This window comes from Macrotis lagotis, chromosome 1, assembly GCF_037893015.1.
Source record: "Macrotis lagotis isolate mMagLag1 chromosome 1, bilby.v1.9.chrom.fasta, whole genome shotgun sequence".
Taxonomy (NCBI): domain Eukaryota; kingdom Metazoa; phylum Chordata; class Mammalia; order Peramelemorphia; family Peramelidae; genus Macrotis; species Macrotis lagotis.
In genome coordinates, this window is record NC_133658.1 from 220601016 (window position 1) to 220620037 (window position 19022).

Genomic DNA, 19022 nt, shown 5'->3' on the forward strand with positions numbered 1-19022 from the left:
AACTGCATTAGTTATTTTGCCAATCAATCCAAACTCCTGATTCATAATATACTTATAGTAAACAAAAACAGGGACGGCTAGGTGGCACAGTGGATAAAGTACTGGCCCAGGAGTCAGGAGTACCTGGGTTCAAATCTGGTCTCAGACACTTAATAATTACCTAGCTGTATGGCCTTGTGCGGCAAGGCACTTTAACCCCATTTGCCTTACAAAAACCCCCCCAAAAAATGGAGTAAACAAAAATAGCCAAATCTTTCTTATATGAATTACTGTCAAGACAAATTTTTCTCTATCCACCCCCTACCCTAATCTATATCTGAAGAAATGATTTTGAGAACCCAATTATAGATGTTTACTCCTATATTTAGTTCCATACACTAAATTTACCCTAGCTTTGCAATCTGTCAAGATTGTTTTGAATCTTAGTTCTATCAATCTAACACTTTTAACTATTCCTCCCAATTTTGTGACATTTATAAATCTGATAAGGTTGTCTTCAAGAGCTTAAAAGGTACTGATAAAAATACTGATTAAAAATACAGAAACAATTGCAAATCTCTAGAGACCACTCTTCCAGATGGATATTAATCCACTGGGCAAAATCTGGTCATGGTCATACAACTAGCTTTGAATGTAGCTAACTGCATCAGCCTATATAACATCTTGGTCACAAAGGTATCATGAGAGAGTTTGGCAAATTCCTTTTTAAAAACCCCTATGTTGGTTTCATAGCACCTAAAACATAAGTCTTGATCAGAAGTCAATATGATTTTATTAATCTTAATAAACCAAGATTGACTGCTAGTAATCATAATTTCTCTTTCTAAATGTACACAAATCATGAGTTTTCATAGTCTGGTCTAGAATTTTGCTAAGAATCACCATTAGACTCTCAAAGTTCCAGGCAATTAATTTGAAAAATGAAAATAACATATGCCGTTCTTTGGTCTCCTAGGACATGCTAAAGGCCTGAGTTTTTGAACAATGCTTCCATTATCATGTTTTCAAGTTCTTTCAGCATACTACTATATAAATTTATCAGTCAGGTGCCAAGAATTCTTAGGTCACCAACTATAAAGTCACAGAGAGGGGCGGCTAGGTGGCACAGTGGATAGAGAACCAGCCTTGGAGTCAGGAGTACCTGAGTTCAAATCTGACCTCAGACACTTAATAATTACCTAGCTGTGTGGCCTTGGGCAAGCCACTTAACCCCATTGCCTTGAAAAATCTAAAATAATAAAATAAAAATATAAAAAAATAAAATCACAGAGAAAAGGATACCAGCCACATCATTCTGGTGGTTCCAAAGGGTTTGCTGTTATGTAGAAGCCCTATCAGGGACAAATCCTATCCACCATGAATGTCACTTTAGCTTCACCTACTTTCAGGGTTCACATTACTTTTCAATCAGACCCCAGCTTTTTCTTTGTTTCTGATCATCCAAATTTATCTCAATTATCTGCCAATTTCCACAATATTAAAACAGTAATTCCTGCTTATCCCCTCTAGAAATCAAGATTATTTTACACTACTCCCCTGACACAGTACAGGTGATACCTGTTTGATCTTCATCATAACCAGTATGGTCCAACTTTAAGCAATGTCTTCATTAGGCCTAATTGCTGCCAGAGTTTGTCCAGAATATACTGGGACCATGCAAATTCTGAAGGCCCAAACAGGTCTATAAATCCTTTATAATCTTAAGTCTCAGTATTTCTCTATGGAGTAAAATAGTTTGGCTCAAGAGAACTCATTTAAAGCAGGTAAAATTTTATCTTCTCACCTCTCTTGGGCTTTAATTATCTCTGAGTCATGTGAATAATGACCATTCTTCATGAAAGAAAAAAACAGCTTTCTGTCATGTGAGAGGAGATGTGGGATTGATATAAATAAAAATGAGCTTGGCATCAGAAAAAGTGTATGAGTAATCTTACCAGTTACTCAACTCCTAGAAGCCCTGGTTACTTCATCTGGAAAATGATGATCAATACCTAATTTAACTACCACACAATCATGAAAACCAAATGAGATAATGCATGGGAAAACACTTTGTAATAAATGGAATTCCATAAAGTATTATTCTTAGAAAAAGCCAACTTAGTATAACAGAAAGAGAACAGAAATTGGGAGTCAAAAGAGGTGGGTTCAAGCCTTGACTCTACTACTACCTACCTATGTAACTTACTCTCTCTAAGTCTCAACTGCTTCATCTGTAAAATGGGGGGAAAAAAATGATACTTGCAATACCTATATTATAAGGAAAGCATCATGAAAATGACCAAGGGCTGGATAAATATGAACTATTATTATCATAATCACTTAACTTTATGTAATCTACTTCAAGTAAGGTAACTATCCCTTCTTTATTCCTCTTCTTGACAGTATATGCTTATATGCATATGTATATATTGTGTGTATATATATGTACATATATGTGTATATGTGTAAATATACATAAACATATTTAAAAGACCTTAAAATCTGAAAACCTTTAGCTCATTTAAGCACTTTTGCTTTTCTAATATTTTTCTGTATTTGTTCTTAGTTAAACAATCCTCATTCCATCTTTTACACAAAGTTTGTTTTGTTTTTATTTTTGCAAGACAATAGGGTTAAGTGACTTGCCCAAGGTCATACAGTTAAGTAATTATTAAATGTCTAAGGCCCATCTGAACTCAGATCCTCCTGGCTCCTGGGCCTATGCTTTATTCACTGTGCCACCTAGATGCCTCTACAAGCGGTCATGGGCATATCAACCTTCATCAGTATTTTCTCTCTTCTTTATCTTCAAAATTTTTTAAATTCAAATCATGGTTATACAATCAGAATGCCTTTAACTGCTTCTTTTTACTTGTGTGCCATCATTTCTTTTACAATTTGAAGATAGAATTGCATGCTTTTTTTATACTTTTAAGCTTTTTAAACATCACTTTTCTCAAATTTAGCACATATGCCTGAGCATTTTCGGATATTTCTTGGCTGGCAGGGTCATTTGCTTCCAAATTTCCTGTCACTTCTATTTCACTAACTCCTGACTGGAGTTAGAATTAAAATCAAGATATTCAGGAGTGGCTAGGTGGTGCAGTGGATAGAGCACTGGCCTTGAAGTCAGGAGTACCTGAGTTCAAATCCGGCCTCAGACACTTAATAATTACCTAGCTGTGTGGCCTTGGCCAAGCCACTTAACCCCATTGCCTTGAAAAATAAAAATAAAATAAAAAAAAGATATTCACTGATTTTTCCTACCTTGGTCTTTGTATCTTAGAACATGAATGTTAAGATTGTTAAGGAAGAGAGAAAGCACTTAAATTAACTAACAGAACCTTTCTTTGTAAGGTTTCAGTTGCAATAAATTTATTTATATATTAGCTATTCAAAGTTTTTTTTTTAAACAGCATTTTATCCTTGGGAAGATTTTTAAAATATTGTCTATCCCATATTACAAAACTTTAGATACCCACAAATACTTGTCCAATTTGCTCTGTACAAGACCTAACATGCTACCTATCATGAACAAATAAAACTCTTAATAAATGTTTGATGTTAGGACTAATATCTTTAAGGGTAAAATTTTCCCATGGAGTTAGGACATTTAATTGATGTGTAGTAGAGAATCAGTTAAAAGAATATTTTGCAATACCTATTATTAAATATTTCTTAAATCAGCATTTCAGTGTTCTATGACATAAAATAGGAGTTCAGTTAAAAAAAAGTAGGAAAATAGTGAATACAAAATATGTATGAATTAAGAATACTTGTGTATAGCAAATTTTCAGTAGGAAAACACAGAATTTTCTATTTTTCTCTTTAGTAGTTGGTCAACTACAAAAGTATACTGTGTCCCACCCCCTGGAACCAGCATTTGTATGTTCCAATTATGTAACTCAAACCTAAGAATATTCCACTAGCCAAACTAGTTTGAGAAACCTGCCTTAAATAACTGTTAATTCCATAGAATCAGGTTGCATTCTGGAGTAAAATTTCACTACCATCCTAAAAAGTCCCCTGTAACGAATGTAGTTAAAAGGACATTAGACTCAGCGTCAGAAAACATGAATTTAAATCTGAACTCTGTTATTGTCTATATGATCACAGGAACATCACTTAACCTCTCTGGGTCTTAAGTTTGTTATGTAAACTGAGAGAGCTGACCTAGAATAGATTTCTATGGATCATACAAGATCCAAATTCTATGATTCTGTTAATTACAAAATAAACAGGTATGTAAGCCTCAATTATAATGCTCTTTCAACAATACTTCTGTCTATGGAACATAAAAAAGTGAAGAAATTGACAGAGGAGTCTATCTGTGGTGCTTCTTTAACTCTTCATACCCTATTTAGGTAAAGAATAGTTACAAAGAGTTTGGAACTCATTAATAAAAAAAAAGGAGGGGAGAAGATTATTGTATTCTATTATCACCTTAAATACTCCTGGTATAAGTGCATTAATTTCATAGTAACCAGAGAGCTCTAAAAAAACAATACCCATTGACAGTTAAGTCACATTCTATGAAGTACTTATAGTGACTGAGATATTATTTCTTAACAAGCAACAGTTAAAGAGGATTTCAGTGCAATTATGATTTGAAAGTACAGAATGTAACTAAGCAAGTGTCTTTTTATTGCTATTGTTGGTTTGGTTTTGATTTTTTTGGAAGGGGGGGTGTTGGGGGGAAAGAATTTAGAATATAGTACTGTTAGTAATACCCTATTTCTCAGTCTTCCAGAGAGACGGCTGAAAAGTTAATAATATAAATTCAATCACACATTATGTACATAAAAGCAAGTTATAAGTGTACCCTTTTCTCCTTTTTGTTTTCACTAGTTTTTCCACAATTCGTTCTATGCTGTATTCTTTAGTTCCCTGTTACCCAACTATCTAGGTAAGGCATGTTAAAGAATGAAAAACATTAGGAAATACTGCTGTATTAATAACTTCTTCATATTTGAAGGAAAAGTGTCTAAGATTCAAAAATCACTTGGAGGGATGAAGCCTGGGTTATGTTGTTTAAATGCTAATTAATATTCAAACATATAGTATATTTATTTGCATATTTTCACTCAAGACTACTTTTTTCTCTCCTATTTCAACTCTTGAAGAAATGAAATAATTTTTCCCACCACATAATCACCTTTCTTAACTAAGGTTGCTATCTATGGCAAATCACAGATACCTGAAGCAACCCTACGAAAAGCCCTTAGAATATCAGGTATTAATAACAGGCATCCTAAAATCATGAAGGTTTAGAAAGAATTCATGAAGAGTTGAATACAGTAAAATACTATAGGAAGGTTAAAAGAGAAATTACCTATCATGGCCTGCTATAAATAGCTATATTAACTATGTAAAATTTTTCATCCTCTTTTTAAGCTGGAAAATAGCTGTGAAAAAAACTAATGAACTTATAAGTATAGCAAATCTGTATTTTCATACAAGTCAAATAAACTTTTATTCACTTGCATCCCTTGGGGCTCCTGTCATCTATTGTTCTTGCTTATCAGCATGGGAATAAAAATGAATGGGTTCCAGCTCCACCAAATAAAGAAATTTCTATTTTGAGCAACACAATTTTCTGCAATTTCTGAAAAATTCCCCACTGATAACTGGGAAATATTTTAAGAGGAGTAGGAAAAAAACCAAAACAAAAAAGTAAACAGATGAGAAAAAATTAGAAATAACTTTAGAGGACAACAAAATTACTTGCTCTAAATAGCTAAAATAAGTTCTTTGCTTTGATATATAATTTATATAAACAGAAAAGTAAAACAAAAAAGAACAGTTATATACACGGGAATAGTTACAGATCTAGAATTTAAACCAATCATTTAACCAGTGGGGGAAAAAGTATAAAACTCCTGGTTTATTCCATTTTCTATACTGGAAACCACATCCCACTTCCATTCCCTTTTAAAACCAGCATTTCATTGCCCTTGAAAAGATACTATTTCTTCTAGCCTCCACAGTTGCGAATATCATTATTATTATTAGAAAATTTACAAATTAGCAGAATATAATCTGGAGTAAATCTAAGCTAGCATTCTTGGATAATTATTTTTTAGCTGTCTTTTATTATCCCACTAATGGGGATACAAAGACAAAAAATAAAACTGCCTCTGCTGTCAAGAACTATCTAGAGAAAGCACTATAAGACCTAAGCTCAAGAAAAGAAAAACTGCTGACTACAAATTTCTATAATGATAATATAATTAATGATGGAGCTTTGTGAAGCCCTATGTGCCTATCTTATATTCTTCCTCAAAACCACTTGCAAATTCATGTTTTCAATAAAAATCAATATATATTTAAGAATAAGATTTTAAATGTTTTAGTAAATTTTTTAAAATAATCTTAACAATGGATCTTATTTTTGCCTCTACAGCTTTTGTGTGTATGAGAATAGGTTAACTCTTTACTGATTGGGGTGGATAAATGAGCAATATAACCAAACACCTTGGGACATATTGCTACGTATCCTGATTATCTGCAACCACTCCAAATATGTATAAGCACCCTCTCTCCAGACCTGACACCTCAGCTCTCTCTCTGGTAAGTTAAATCACTTGGCTCTGGAACTGCACCCTATGAGTGCAAACTCACCTAATGTACCTATCTAGCTGACCCTAGATGATGCTTCATAGATAGCATCTCAGTCATCTTAGGATACCTTGTAATCAACTGTTTGTATACTCCAAGTCTCTGCTACCTCTCACTCTGGTAACAGTAATCAAAATCAATACTACCATATACCATTACTGTAACAAGACAAAAACTCCTTTCCCTGGCTACCCCTTCCCTAAATGTTTTGTCCTCTATTAGAATATAAGGTATGCTCCAGAGAATCACAAATAGCAAGTTATATTGCTCTGCTATCAGTCTACTGAAGCAGTAATCATCTTGGGGAGTAATCTCTATAGACAAGGAGATTCAACACCCCCACCAAAAAGAATATCAATTGCAGATTAACTGATGCCATTTGGGCAGGCAAGTTAGTCTCTTAGATGTAGCAACAATGGGAAAAGGAAGGGGCAAATTCAAAGCTATTACTCCTCCTCATACCCTGGTTAAGACAGTTCAAGATCTTTTACCCAAAAGCATTACAGTTCAATAAGCTTTTTTAGGGTTTCTACAGGTACTGCAGCTCCCTGCCCAGTTCAGCAACCAGAACTGCTAAAGGTTCAGAAAACAAAGTTCTCAAAACCAAAGTCTTTGGTTTCATCAAATGCTTCATCATTAGAAACAGACATGGTATTATTAACAGAAATGACACAAATGAAGATGAATTACCATGTATAACCACAGCACCCTAAGGACTACTCCATAATTCCATGTACCCCTGTGGTTGCACACAGCTATGTACTGGTCTCTCCCTAATGAAATCATTAGCTCCTTTAAAAGCAGGGACTGTCTTATTTTTTTTTATTTGCATCTTTGTAATTACAGTGTCTAGTATATAACTGCTTAAATAGATTATAAGTCATTCATTCATTTACAGAATGCAAGTTTCCTGGGGGTGAAAGGAAGCAAGATAGAGATCAGGAAAGGCTTTGTGTAGAAAGCTGCCTTTAAAGAAAGTAAAGGATTGCCCTAAATCCTATTCTGGAAAATTAACTATGCCTATCTATTAGGAACTTAATTTTCCTCACTAGAATTTTACCAGAACATCAAGACTAACATAAAAGTTAAAACTAATTCCAATGTTTTCTTTTCTTTAAAATAATTTTCTACAGTTTTAATAAATTAGAATTATAAAAATGATTATCTCTTATATAACTTAAGGAGTAAAATCTGGAAAGGCAAGAGATGTCATATAAGGTAAAATAAGCTTTTAAAATTCTACTCTCACTGGCCCCAATTTCTAAATGATGATTTTTAAATTTATTCCTAAAGAGAAATCACAGAAAGGAATTATATTTTTATGCTCAAGGGGAAAAGATCATAGATCACATCAAATGGTGCTCTCTGAATAATACAATAAAGATTATTAATTAAAATCGGCAAACTGGGTATTCATTATTTGAAACAACTCAATTTACAAACACTTAAATTTGGAAGGAATCTTTGTTGTGGTTTAGTCATGTCCTACTCTTTGTGAACAATTTAAGGTTTTCTTGGCAAAGATACTGGGGTGGTTTGCCATTTCCTTATCCAGTTCATTTGCACACATGAAGAGACTGAGGCAAATAGGGTTAAGTGACCTTCTTAGAGTTACACTGTTAGTGTCTTAACCCCAGATATGAATTCAGTTGGATGAGTCTTCCTGACTCCAGACCAGGCACTGTATCTACTGCTCAACCTAGTTGCCAGGAAGAAACCTTTAGAGATCATCTAATCCAATCTCCTTAATCTATCTAGGGAACCCTTTCCAACATTCATGAAAAGAAGTCATTCAGACCCTATCTAATTAATTCTAATAACTGAAATCTTATTACCCAATGAGGTAACCCTAATCAAATTTAATTCCAAATTATTTTTGCCATCAGAACCTAGATAAATCTAATCCCTGTTCTATGTGATGATCCTTCACGTATCTGAAGATAGCTATCTTGTCTCCCGTAATTCTTCTCAAACATAACCGTCTCAATTCTTTTGTAATTTACTTTTTAAAAACAAAGATCTGACTTCTCTTGATCCCCCACAATCTTCCTCCCAACAAGGAAAAAACTCCCTGTCACAACAATTCCCACATTGGCCATACAAAATAAATAAGTGTTTGTACACAGAGACACATATACATACACATACACACACACAGAATGTGGGGGGGGGGGGGATTTATGTGTTTATCTGCCTAAATCTGTAGTATGAGTCCATCATCTTTCCATCAGGAAATGTGTACCTGTTTCATCATTACAGTACCATGGTTGGCCACTGTGCTGTTCAATGGTGTTAGCATTGTTCTTCTATTTTATTGTATAAATTCTTCAACATCCTTAATTCTATATTAGTAGTTTATACAAGTCTTCTCAATCACTCCTTGATTATTTCTTATACTTCAACAGTTAATCCACTATGTTAATATACCATAATTTACTTAGTCATTCCCCAAACAATATAAATTCTCCCTATAAAAAGAACAAATACAAATTCTTTTGTCTATATGGGTCCTTTTCCCCTTCCTTTGATCTCTTTGTAGCATAGACCTAGTAGTAATATGGCTGGGTCAAACCACAGATTTATAACTTTCGAAGAATAGTTCTATATAGCTTTCAAGAACAAGAAAATCTGTTCACATCACTACAAGTACATTAATGTTTCTCTCCCTCTAGCATTTGCCATTTATATCTTCAGTTTTTTTCAGAAAAGCTTCATATTATATAGAATTTTAGACTTTTTAATCATGGTTGCCATATACAACATACATTCAGTTCAGTAAATGTCCCTCTTAAAAAGTGATATGCAGAACACAACACAGATTCCAGATGCACACTGCTATAAAAGTAGAATACAGCAGAATTATCTGAATAGCATTCAGTGTTGCTCTAAGAATATACTACTTTTATTTAACCAAATACTAAAGAACTTGGTTTACAATTCAGAATTTCAATTTTCAAATAATTTCTGTTAAGTTGTGCATTTCCAACAAAATTTTCCTATAGGATGTCATGGGCTAATATCATCAGACAGAAGAATGCCTAGAATCTTAAGCACACCTTATTTGTTAAAAGGAAGATTAGCAAATATAAAAAGTATGCCGTATATCTAACTGAAACTCTTGCACAATGCATGAGAAGAACTGAAAGAGTATTTTTAGCAAAAAAAAAATGGCATCCAACTGAAATATTTTATATTATGATTTATATATTTTTGAACTAAAAGCTGATAGTTTCTAAAGTGTCTCCAAAAAATTAATTCTACTGTTTAATTTATTTGAAAGATGGAATAATTCACTGTCAAGATTTTATTTTGTGGTTTTTATGTCCAAATTTCTTAAATTAAAACAAGGGGAAAAAAATATAAAGGTAAAACTTCATAAGATATAAATAAAATACAGATAAAAATTTGAAAAGAATACCAAAATTAATGACCTATTATTCCATTCATTCCCATTACTCTACAGATTTTTCCATTCTTCCATCAGCCCCAAATATGGAATAAGTACAATGTGTTTTAATATTTTACAGGACACTTAAATAATTCAGACAAAGGAAAAGATTTTCTAGGTAACTCTAATAAGGAAATAGAGTTCACTTCTGAAAGATATTTTTCTGATTTCTCCAAAAAAATTATCCCCTTGTTATCCTGTTGAATGTATAAGACTGTCTAAAGCATAAGATAAAACAGACATGAATACACTGCAATGTGTTTTCAAGAGGGCAGAATGCCAAATGGTGCCAGTACCAAAATATGTTATATGGCTACAGTAATAATGATATTTGTACAAGTGACCAAAAATAGTTTTAAAGTATTATATTTATCACACTTTCAAAGTTATTCAAAAAAGATTCCAATATCTCTGAACATCTAGAAGAAAAGTAGAAATAAAAAAACCCCATTTAATGGAGCAAAATGAAATGCAAAAGTTATATTTGCTGTTATAAACTTTCACAGTTAATTACATTTTTCTAGATGGTTTTCTATGTACCCTAATTTAGCTTTCTAGAAGCTAGATGGCATCTATGTACCCCAATTTAATTGAAAGAGATTCAGGGGGAGAAAATGAATGTCCTGAACTGCAGTAATCTCTCTGAATCAAAATACTAAAGTCTTTTATTTAAAAAATAATAATAATTTCAAGATACGGTAGTCATCTTTCAGTATTACTGAAGTATATGGAATTTACTACATGTTAAAGAGCAGTTAAGGACTTGATGCTATCTGAAAAATATAAGGAATGGGATAAAATAATTACTCCAACTATTTAATAGATAACTAATATGAATTACCAATTTCCAAGAATTGGAATGCAATAATTCACACTAAACTTCTACTTTAGTCATTAGGACGATGGCAATACCCTACCGAGAGATACAAAAAGGAAGGAAGAGGAGAACGAAAGAGAAAGAAAGGAAGGCAGGTAAGCAGCTAACTATCAAATTTGTGGGAACAATTGCTAATATATTGCGTAACAGAATCAGGAGTCAATATGCTCTCGAAAATTATAACAATAGACCAAAACCAACTAGGTAAAATGATACTAAAATAAATGTACAGACATATTTAGATTCAAAAAACTTAATGGCAGAATTTTTTGGTTAGGAGGGCTACCTGATTTGAAAATACTCAATGAAAAAATAGACTTGATTTCAATTGACTACAAATCAAATATATATCAAACAAAGTTGTGTTATATTAATAAATTAAATCAACAAATTGTTCCTTCTCTGATCAGGAGAGAATGCTAAAAGAATAGTTTACAATTCAGAATTTCAATTTTCAAATATTTTCTGTTAAGTTGTGCATTTCCAACAAAATTTCCCTATAGGATGTCATGGGCAACTCTCATCAGACAAAAAAATGCCTAGAATCTTAAGCACACCTTATTTGTTGAAAGGAAGATATAAAAAGTATGCTGCATATCTAACTGAAGCTCTTTCACAATGCACGAGAAGAACTGAAAGAATATTTTTGAACTAAAAACTGATAGTTTCTAAAGTGTCTCCAAAAAATTAATTCTACTGTTTAATTTATCTGAAAGATGGAATAATTCACTGGCAAGATTTTATTTTGTGGTTTTTATGTCCAAATTTCTTAAATTAAAACAAGGGGAAAAAAACAATGTAAAGGTGAAACTTCATAAGCAGCTAGCTAATAAGACACAGATAAAAATTAATTGTTTCACAGTACTCAGAGAACATCCAGAATACTGTGTTCTATTTAAGGTGTCCCGTTTTAACAGGGAAATTTACAAACTAGACCATATCCAGAAGAGCTGTTATCAGAATGATGACTATTTGGAAACCATGTTAGGAAGGGGTGAAGAACTTTCAGATGTTAACCTAGAAATAAAAACTGAGAAAAGACACAATATCTTCAAAAATATTTTTTTAGAGTTGTCATGTGAATGAAAACCAAAATATTCTGTGTAGATCCAGAGAATAGAACCAAACAATGATAGGAAAGCAATATTTTGGCTTAATATAAGAAAATCTTCTAATAACCAGAGATGTTTAACAAAGGAACAATCTCTGAGGGAGGGAACTCTTTTCAATTGCATTTAGATTGGCTTTAAGTTCTTTTCCAATGTATGGATGAAAGATACTAATTTAGAAATCCTCATTTGAGAAAAAGGTTAGCTAAGTAAGCTTTATCATACTGACTAAACAAAATAATCAGCTGAGCTAAAGTAATCATATTTTACATACAAATTTATCACTGTCAAGAAAGTCCAGATTTAACTGTTCATTTTCTTTAACTTCAAATAAATCAAAGAAAGATTATAATTCCTTGTCCAATGAATTTCATCATACAAATTATCAATTCATATGCAATCATATGTATATTTACTTTTGGACTGATATATTTTAAATAATGTACCTTTCCATGGCTTTAGCAGTATAAGGCAAATGCATTTCAATACTGTGTTCATCTTCATCTGTCTGCAATGACATGCGCTCAAACATTCCTGTCTTCCATAGCTCTCCATAAACTGAAAAATTTCAAAGAATGTTAAAACCAAATACATTAGCATGTACCTTCATTAGAAGTAAGAAACAAGACAAAACCACTGGGTATAAATGGGTGTAAATATGAGGGAATGGCTTTGATCACATAGTACTCTCTTTAATCTTCTTATGTAAATATAGGCAACATTTTACAAGGCAAAAATATATATTTATGCCTTATATAGACTAGGGTGTAGTTGCTTATGCTCCTTAAAAAGGGCTTAGAAAAGCATTAGGAAAAAACTTCAATTGTAAAATAGCTCCTTCGTGTATGGGGCTTTTAAATTTAGTTAGCATGGTCTGGCAAAACACAACTGTTAAAATGAGCTACTGCTGAAACATAGAAAAACACTGGGTCTACCTATTCACAAAGTTAATGACAAACAAGGAATTTACAGGACTTTCAAGTCTCGCTCCCTCCAGCACATTAGGAACAAACATGATAGCAACACACAAAAAGATGGAAACTTCAGTATAGAAGCAGAGTATTCTCTCAGAACTTCAAAATGAAGTTCATGGAACATCAAAACATTAATTTAGTGAAGCACCAACACCAGTTTAAAAGGTCTTATAATCAAAGAATATTAATCACACAATATTAAGTAGCATTGTTGGACTTGCAAGTAAGGTAAAAGTGTCAGGGGTATTTTTGTTTTTAACCAAAGGAAGAAAGGGTATTTAATTTTTAAAACCCTTGAATATAACACTTTTGTTCTATCATAAAATACACACTCATAAATTATTAGAGATACTTTTACAAAAAGAATTTACCAATATTATAAAAGGCAAGTAGTGGAGTGACCATCTCTCAAAACTGCTAGTTTAATAACTTATTCCTATAATAAATTATCTAAAACCATCAACATTTTATTGACAGAATACTTTTAAAATAATGTGTGTTCTCCAAACACTACTTAGAGGACATAATAATAAAGCTCTTCTAAAAACAAAATGTTATTACTGCAAAAATAAAAGTGTATCTTCATTATATGCAAACCTAATCTACAGAAATCAACCATTAATCCTTTCCCCTGACAAAGAGTAAAGAAATCTCTCTTCATTTTAAAAAAATGATTCGCAAAATGTCAGTAAATGCTAATGTTTAATGTATCTATTGTATAATGTCAGATATATCTGTATTTAATTTTTTAAAATCTTAAGCAGAGGCAAAAATTATATGCATGGTAGATTTATATGACAGTTTTATTTTAAGGAGTGCTAAGCACAATGCTTTACAAGTAGGATATCATCCTGTAACCAAAAAATTGGGTTTAGAAATGTTCATTATATTGCCTTAATCATACAGAGTGATTATAAGTATCCTAATTCTTGGTCCAGTGTTATTTTTGTTAAAACATGTATCCTCTTAAGTATTAAAAAAATTAAAATACAATACAATTCTAGGAGAAAATTGACAGGTCTGTTATATGAATAGGTTTCTTTGGCAATAAAATTTTTGTTTGCTATTATCAATAAATTTCAATAAAAAAAAAACTCAGTTTCTTTCATTTAAGATGCTGAAATACTTCCACCACTAAAATTATAAAGCTATGTAACAAATTACAAACTTCCTATGTACTTACTCTTTTGATCAATACGAAGATCATACAGAGGTGTTCTATATATATCCACACTGGAAAGTGCACATCGAGATAGGGGCACATGATGGGAAGGCCCAAGGATGAATATTCTCCGCCTAGGGTAATTTAAACAAAAAACAAATACAGGGAAAATTGAACTTCTACAAAACATACTCCAATAAAAAATAAGTCCAAAAAAATGGTGATTAAAATAATATGTAGTATAGCACTTTTTTTCTATTTGGTTTCATTACCTAGTGAGAATCTCTCCTGCTATACAAGTACAATTACAAGTCAATATTCCTTATTTAGAAAGGGGATACTGAAAACATCCCTAGGGAGGAAAGAAAATCAATGGTCAACCAAGCTAAGCAACTCAGATGGGAAAAGATACCTAAAGTTCCATTCAAGTTTCTGGTCTAAAGTAGCTGTGATCATCATATAATAAGTAAAAAACTCTAAATTCAGCCAGGAAGGAAATTATCTCGAATTTGTCTTAAAATATTTAAAGGAACTTCATATTGTTAAGTATAGTAAATGCATACTGCAAATTTTCACATCAATCAACAAGTACTTACCATATGTTAGGCACTATGGATACAAATAAAATAAATGAAAGATTCCCTATTACCAAGAAGCTTATATTCTAATGGTAAAGACTATGACATATGTCTATATTTTATCATCTTTAGCTAATTTAATAAAATAGCACTCTAGTAATTATTTATAAATTATTAATTTAATAAAATAGCACTCTAAAATAATAAACTTCCCTTTTATAAAAAAGACAAGTATAAAGGATTCCATAAGACAACACTATCTTCATTGTCTTTTCATGGCCCACAGACCTAGTGCAAAGCAATACTAAATTCTGCCTTCTTTATTTCTGATGTAATAGGTACTCTCAAAAAAAACGACAACAATTTTTATTTTTTTTGTACAGTCTAGGACACACAATGATCTTACATTTCAAAAAAAACCCTCCATTCTCAAATGATCTGTCAAAAAACAAACACAGACACAAAAGTACCCCGTGACACAAAAAGAACCAGGACCATGAAAAAGAAAATAAGGAATAGTAGAGAAAATGATTTTTCTCCTGTTATCAAATATATTTACTATTTTTTTAAAACTCATGAAAATTGGGCTAGTTTTATTTCATTGACAGAATTTGTTGACCAAGGATTCTCCCATCTTTTCCTCCACTTGCAACCCCCACCCCTAGCAATTTAATCATTTCAAAAAAACCTGCAATGCAACTGAACATTTTAAACTAGAAAAACTGCTATAATATTAGGATATTTTGGTACTGTTGTTCAGTGGTTCAGTTGTGTCCAATTCTTCATGATTCCACAGACTACCACATATCAGGTCCTTCTACCCTCCACTACATCTTGAAGTCTGTCCAAGAACATCTTGTTTCCATGATACTATCTATTCATCTCATCCCTCTGCCATCCCCCTTTTCCTTTTGTCTTCAATCTTTTCCAATATAAGGGTCTTTCCAGTGAGTCCATCTTCTTATTATATGGACAAAGTATTTAAGCTTTGAATTCAGTATTCAAGTGAATAGCCTACATTAATTTCTTTAAGTATTGACTGATTTGATCTACTTGCTATCCAAGGGATTCTCAAAAGTCTTTCTCTAGTACCACAATTCAAAAGTGTTGATTCTGTAGCACTCAGTTTTTCTTAAATTTCAACTCTTATAGCCAAACCTTGCTGCCAGGAAAAACCAAGTTTTGACCATGTGGACCTTTGTCAGCAAGGTGCCATCTCTGCTTTTTAGTATACTGTCCAGGGGCAGCTAGGTGGAGAAGTGGATAAAGCACCGGCCCAGGAGTCAGGAGTACCTGGGTTCAAATCTGACCTCAGACACTTACTAATTACCTAGCTGTGTGGCCTTGGGAAAGCCACTTAACCCCATTTGCCTTGCAAAAAAAAAAAAGCATACTGTCCAGATTTGCCTTCACATTCATTCAAAAAAGGAAGCATCTTTCAATTTCAAGAACTGCAGTTATCTTTTGCCATGATCTTTGAGATAAAAAATATAAAATGTGATGATGCTTTCTTTCTTTTTCCCTCTATTTGTCAGGAAGTGATGGGACCATTTGCCAATATCTTAGTTTGTTTGGGTTTTTTTGTTAAGCATCAAGTCATCTTTCACCTTCATCAAAAGGTTTCTTAATTCTTCTTCAGTTTCTGCCATTAGAATGGTATCATCTGCGCGCACACACACATACACACACAGAGAGACATATATGAGATTAGGAGATTGTGGATATTTCCTCCAGCATCCTTAATTTTGGCTTTTGATTTAACCAGTGTGATATTTCATGCGATTACTCTGCATATAAGTTAAATAAATAAGGTGACAATATACAGCCTTGTCATACTTCTTTTCCAGTCTTGACCCAATCAGATGTTACATGTTTGGTTCCAACTGTTGCTTCTTGGCCCAAATACAAGTTCTGTAGGTTAACTATGGGGTTAAACTAGTGAGTAAAATAAGAATATTCAAGAGATAGATTATATCTGAGACATGAAGACCAATATGTACCAGGAGACTAGATAACTTCTTAGAAAAAGTGTTTACTACATTCTAAGGATTTATATCTGGGAAATGGGAAGGATCAGAGAAGGGAAGAGAAAAAAATGATGATACTAAAGAATTATAGCTCCTGTCAAAAAATAAAGGAAAATGGCACTTGGATCCCTTAGTTACTAAAACTAAGAGTTTTGTATACCCCAAGTAAATTCATTTTGACTATTTAACTACTGGATTATTAAGATAGTCATTAAAAACCAAACATATATAAGTAGTACATGTTGCTATTGTTCATTTGTTTCAATTACGTCCCAATCCTGAGGGTCCTATTTGAGGTTTTCTTTGCAAAGACACTGGAATAGTTTACCATTTACTTCTCTGGGGCATTTTACAAATGAGGAAACTGAGGCTAAAAAGTTCTCTAAAAATCACACAGTTAGTATGCATCTGAGGTCAGATTTAAACTCAGTAAGATGAGTCTTCCTGATTTCAGGCCTGCTGCCACAATAATACTTTATTTTAGACTAACTCATTAAGGTCTCTCAACTTTTAGAAATGACATTATTTGTTCTACAGACTAAATTTCTGTATTACAAACAGTCAACAATTAATCTAACCAACTGGATGATGAAAGAAGTTACTAAATTATTAAGAAAAGCACAACAGAATTCACTAAACAGATCCTTAATAGAAGAAAAAGGGAAAGAATGTATGTAAATAAGGTAATGATAGAACTGCATTGGAATCTTACAACACTAGTGGCAAACAGAAATAACATTATAAGAGAGGATTTAGGAGTAATTGCTAGCTAGACTATAAGCAATGCCCATTCTTTATAAAATAAAAAAAACTCTCTTCTAATTAGCTAATTCTAATTAGCTCATCTAGTAAATCTTCTAATTAGCTCATCTAGTAAAAATTTTCATTTTTTTGACCCACAAAGAATTATCATTATAAATGTAATAACCACTTAGAAAAATATTCAAATAAGCATACAAAATAAGTAATACAATCTTCCATAAATTTTTAGTACTTAAGGTAGAACCAAACAAATTCCATCATTCAATAAACATTTACTAAGGATCTAATATATGCTAGACATTGAGGTACAAATAAAAAGAATGAAATAATCCATACTATCAAGTATACATTATATATATATATATATATATATATATATATATATATATATATATATATATATATATATATATAAAGTATATACTATACTAACAAAAATAAGAGTTTACTCAGCATCTCTTCTCCTACACATCAGTTGATGATGTAAATTGAACCTGGAGTCAGGAAGACCTTTTCAAACCCATATACGTGTGTGTGTGTTTGTATGTGTGTATGTATGTGTATGTGTGTGCATGTGTGTGTATGTTTGGAATTTCACTCCTAAGTTAGTCAAGACCAATCTTTTCATAAATCTTCTCATAAAGTTATGATCCTTAAAGGATGACTATTAAATAAAAAAGACTATTTGCTATCGCAAAAACAAAGTGCATTTTGTTGGTTCAAGGCCTATTTAAGATTTTCCACCAAGACTAAGTCCAATAAACAGACAAATATTTTATTAAGTATCAGTATGGCAACACTTCTAAATCTTAAGACAGTCAGCATCTTATGCAAACCTGAAAATCTTTCTCAATTTAGTTAAACTGGAGGTCACATGTGAGAGAGACTATTGTTTTCCAATAGTATACCCATCAATAATCTCAAGTTACTTTAATTGCATGAGATGAAAATGGAAAAAGACTTCTGTCATTTTAGAAATGTGTATCTACACTTTAAAATTTTCAGTTTACTTTCTTATAATAAATCTGTTATTAGATACATTTCTAATATATTCTGCATTTACCAAATCATCCCTTCCTTTCCTCCAGCTCTTTACACTTTTAAACTGATGTTATTTAACATCTTTGTTCTTTTCATCAATTTTCCTATGCTTCTTACTTTCAAAACCTTTGCTTCCAATTTTTCTAAGAATTTTAAATTTTCATCATCATTATCACTATAGACATCCTCTGTCAATTTTTTAATTCTAATGTTGCTTCCAGAAAGTTACCGATTAACTTACATACCCAAGACATGGAATCCAATAATATAAAATAATAAAGTCAGCAAAGGTCGGATTCAACTCAATAAATATTTAGTAAGCGATAACATTTTCAAACTAAGTAAACATTAGAGAACACAAAGATGATTAGGATACAGTTCAGTCCTCAAAAGGTTTATAATCTAGATGAACATGACATCAGAAAAGCAGGGCAGTGCTTTAAAAAG

The 19022-nt window shown here is 32.2% G+C and overlaps 1 protein-coding gene across 3 annotated transcripts in view; it reads right to left on the bottom strand.

Annotated features, from left to right (window-relative positions):
- MEMO1 (mediator of cell motility 1) overlaps positions 1-19022 on the bottom strand; it is a 153386-nt gene that overhangs the window by 45287 nt on the left and 89077 nt on the right. For all 3 annotated transcript variants that reach the window (XM_074209667.1, XM_074209668.1, XM_074209669.1), the window contains 2 exons: positions 14189-14301; positions 12478-12589 (listed from right to left, as the gene is read on the bottom strand). In XM_074209667.1, coding sequence (XP_074065768.1) covers positions 12478-12589; positions 14189-14301 — 225 coding nt within the window. The remainder of the gene's footprint in view (positions 1-12477; positions 12590-14188; positions 14302-19022) is intronic.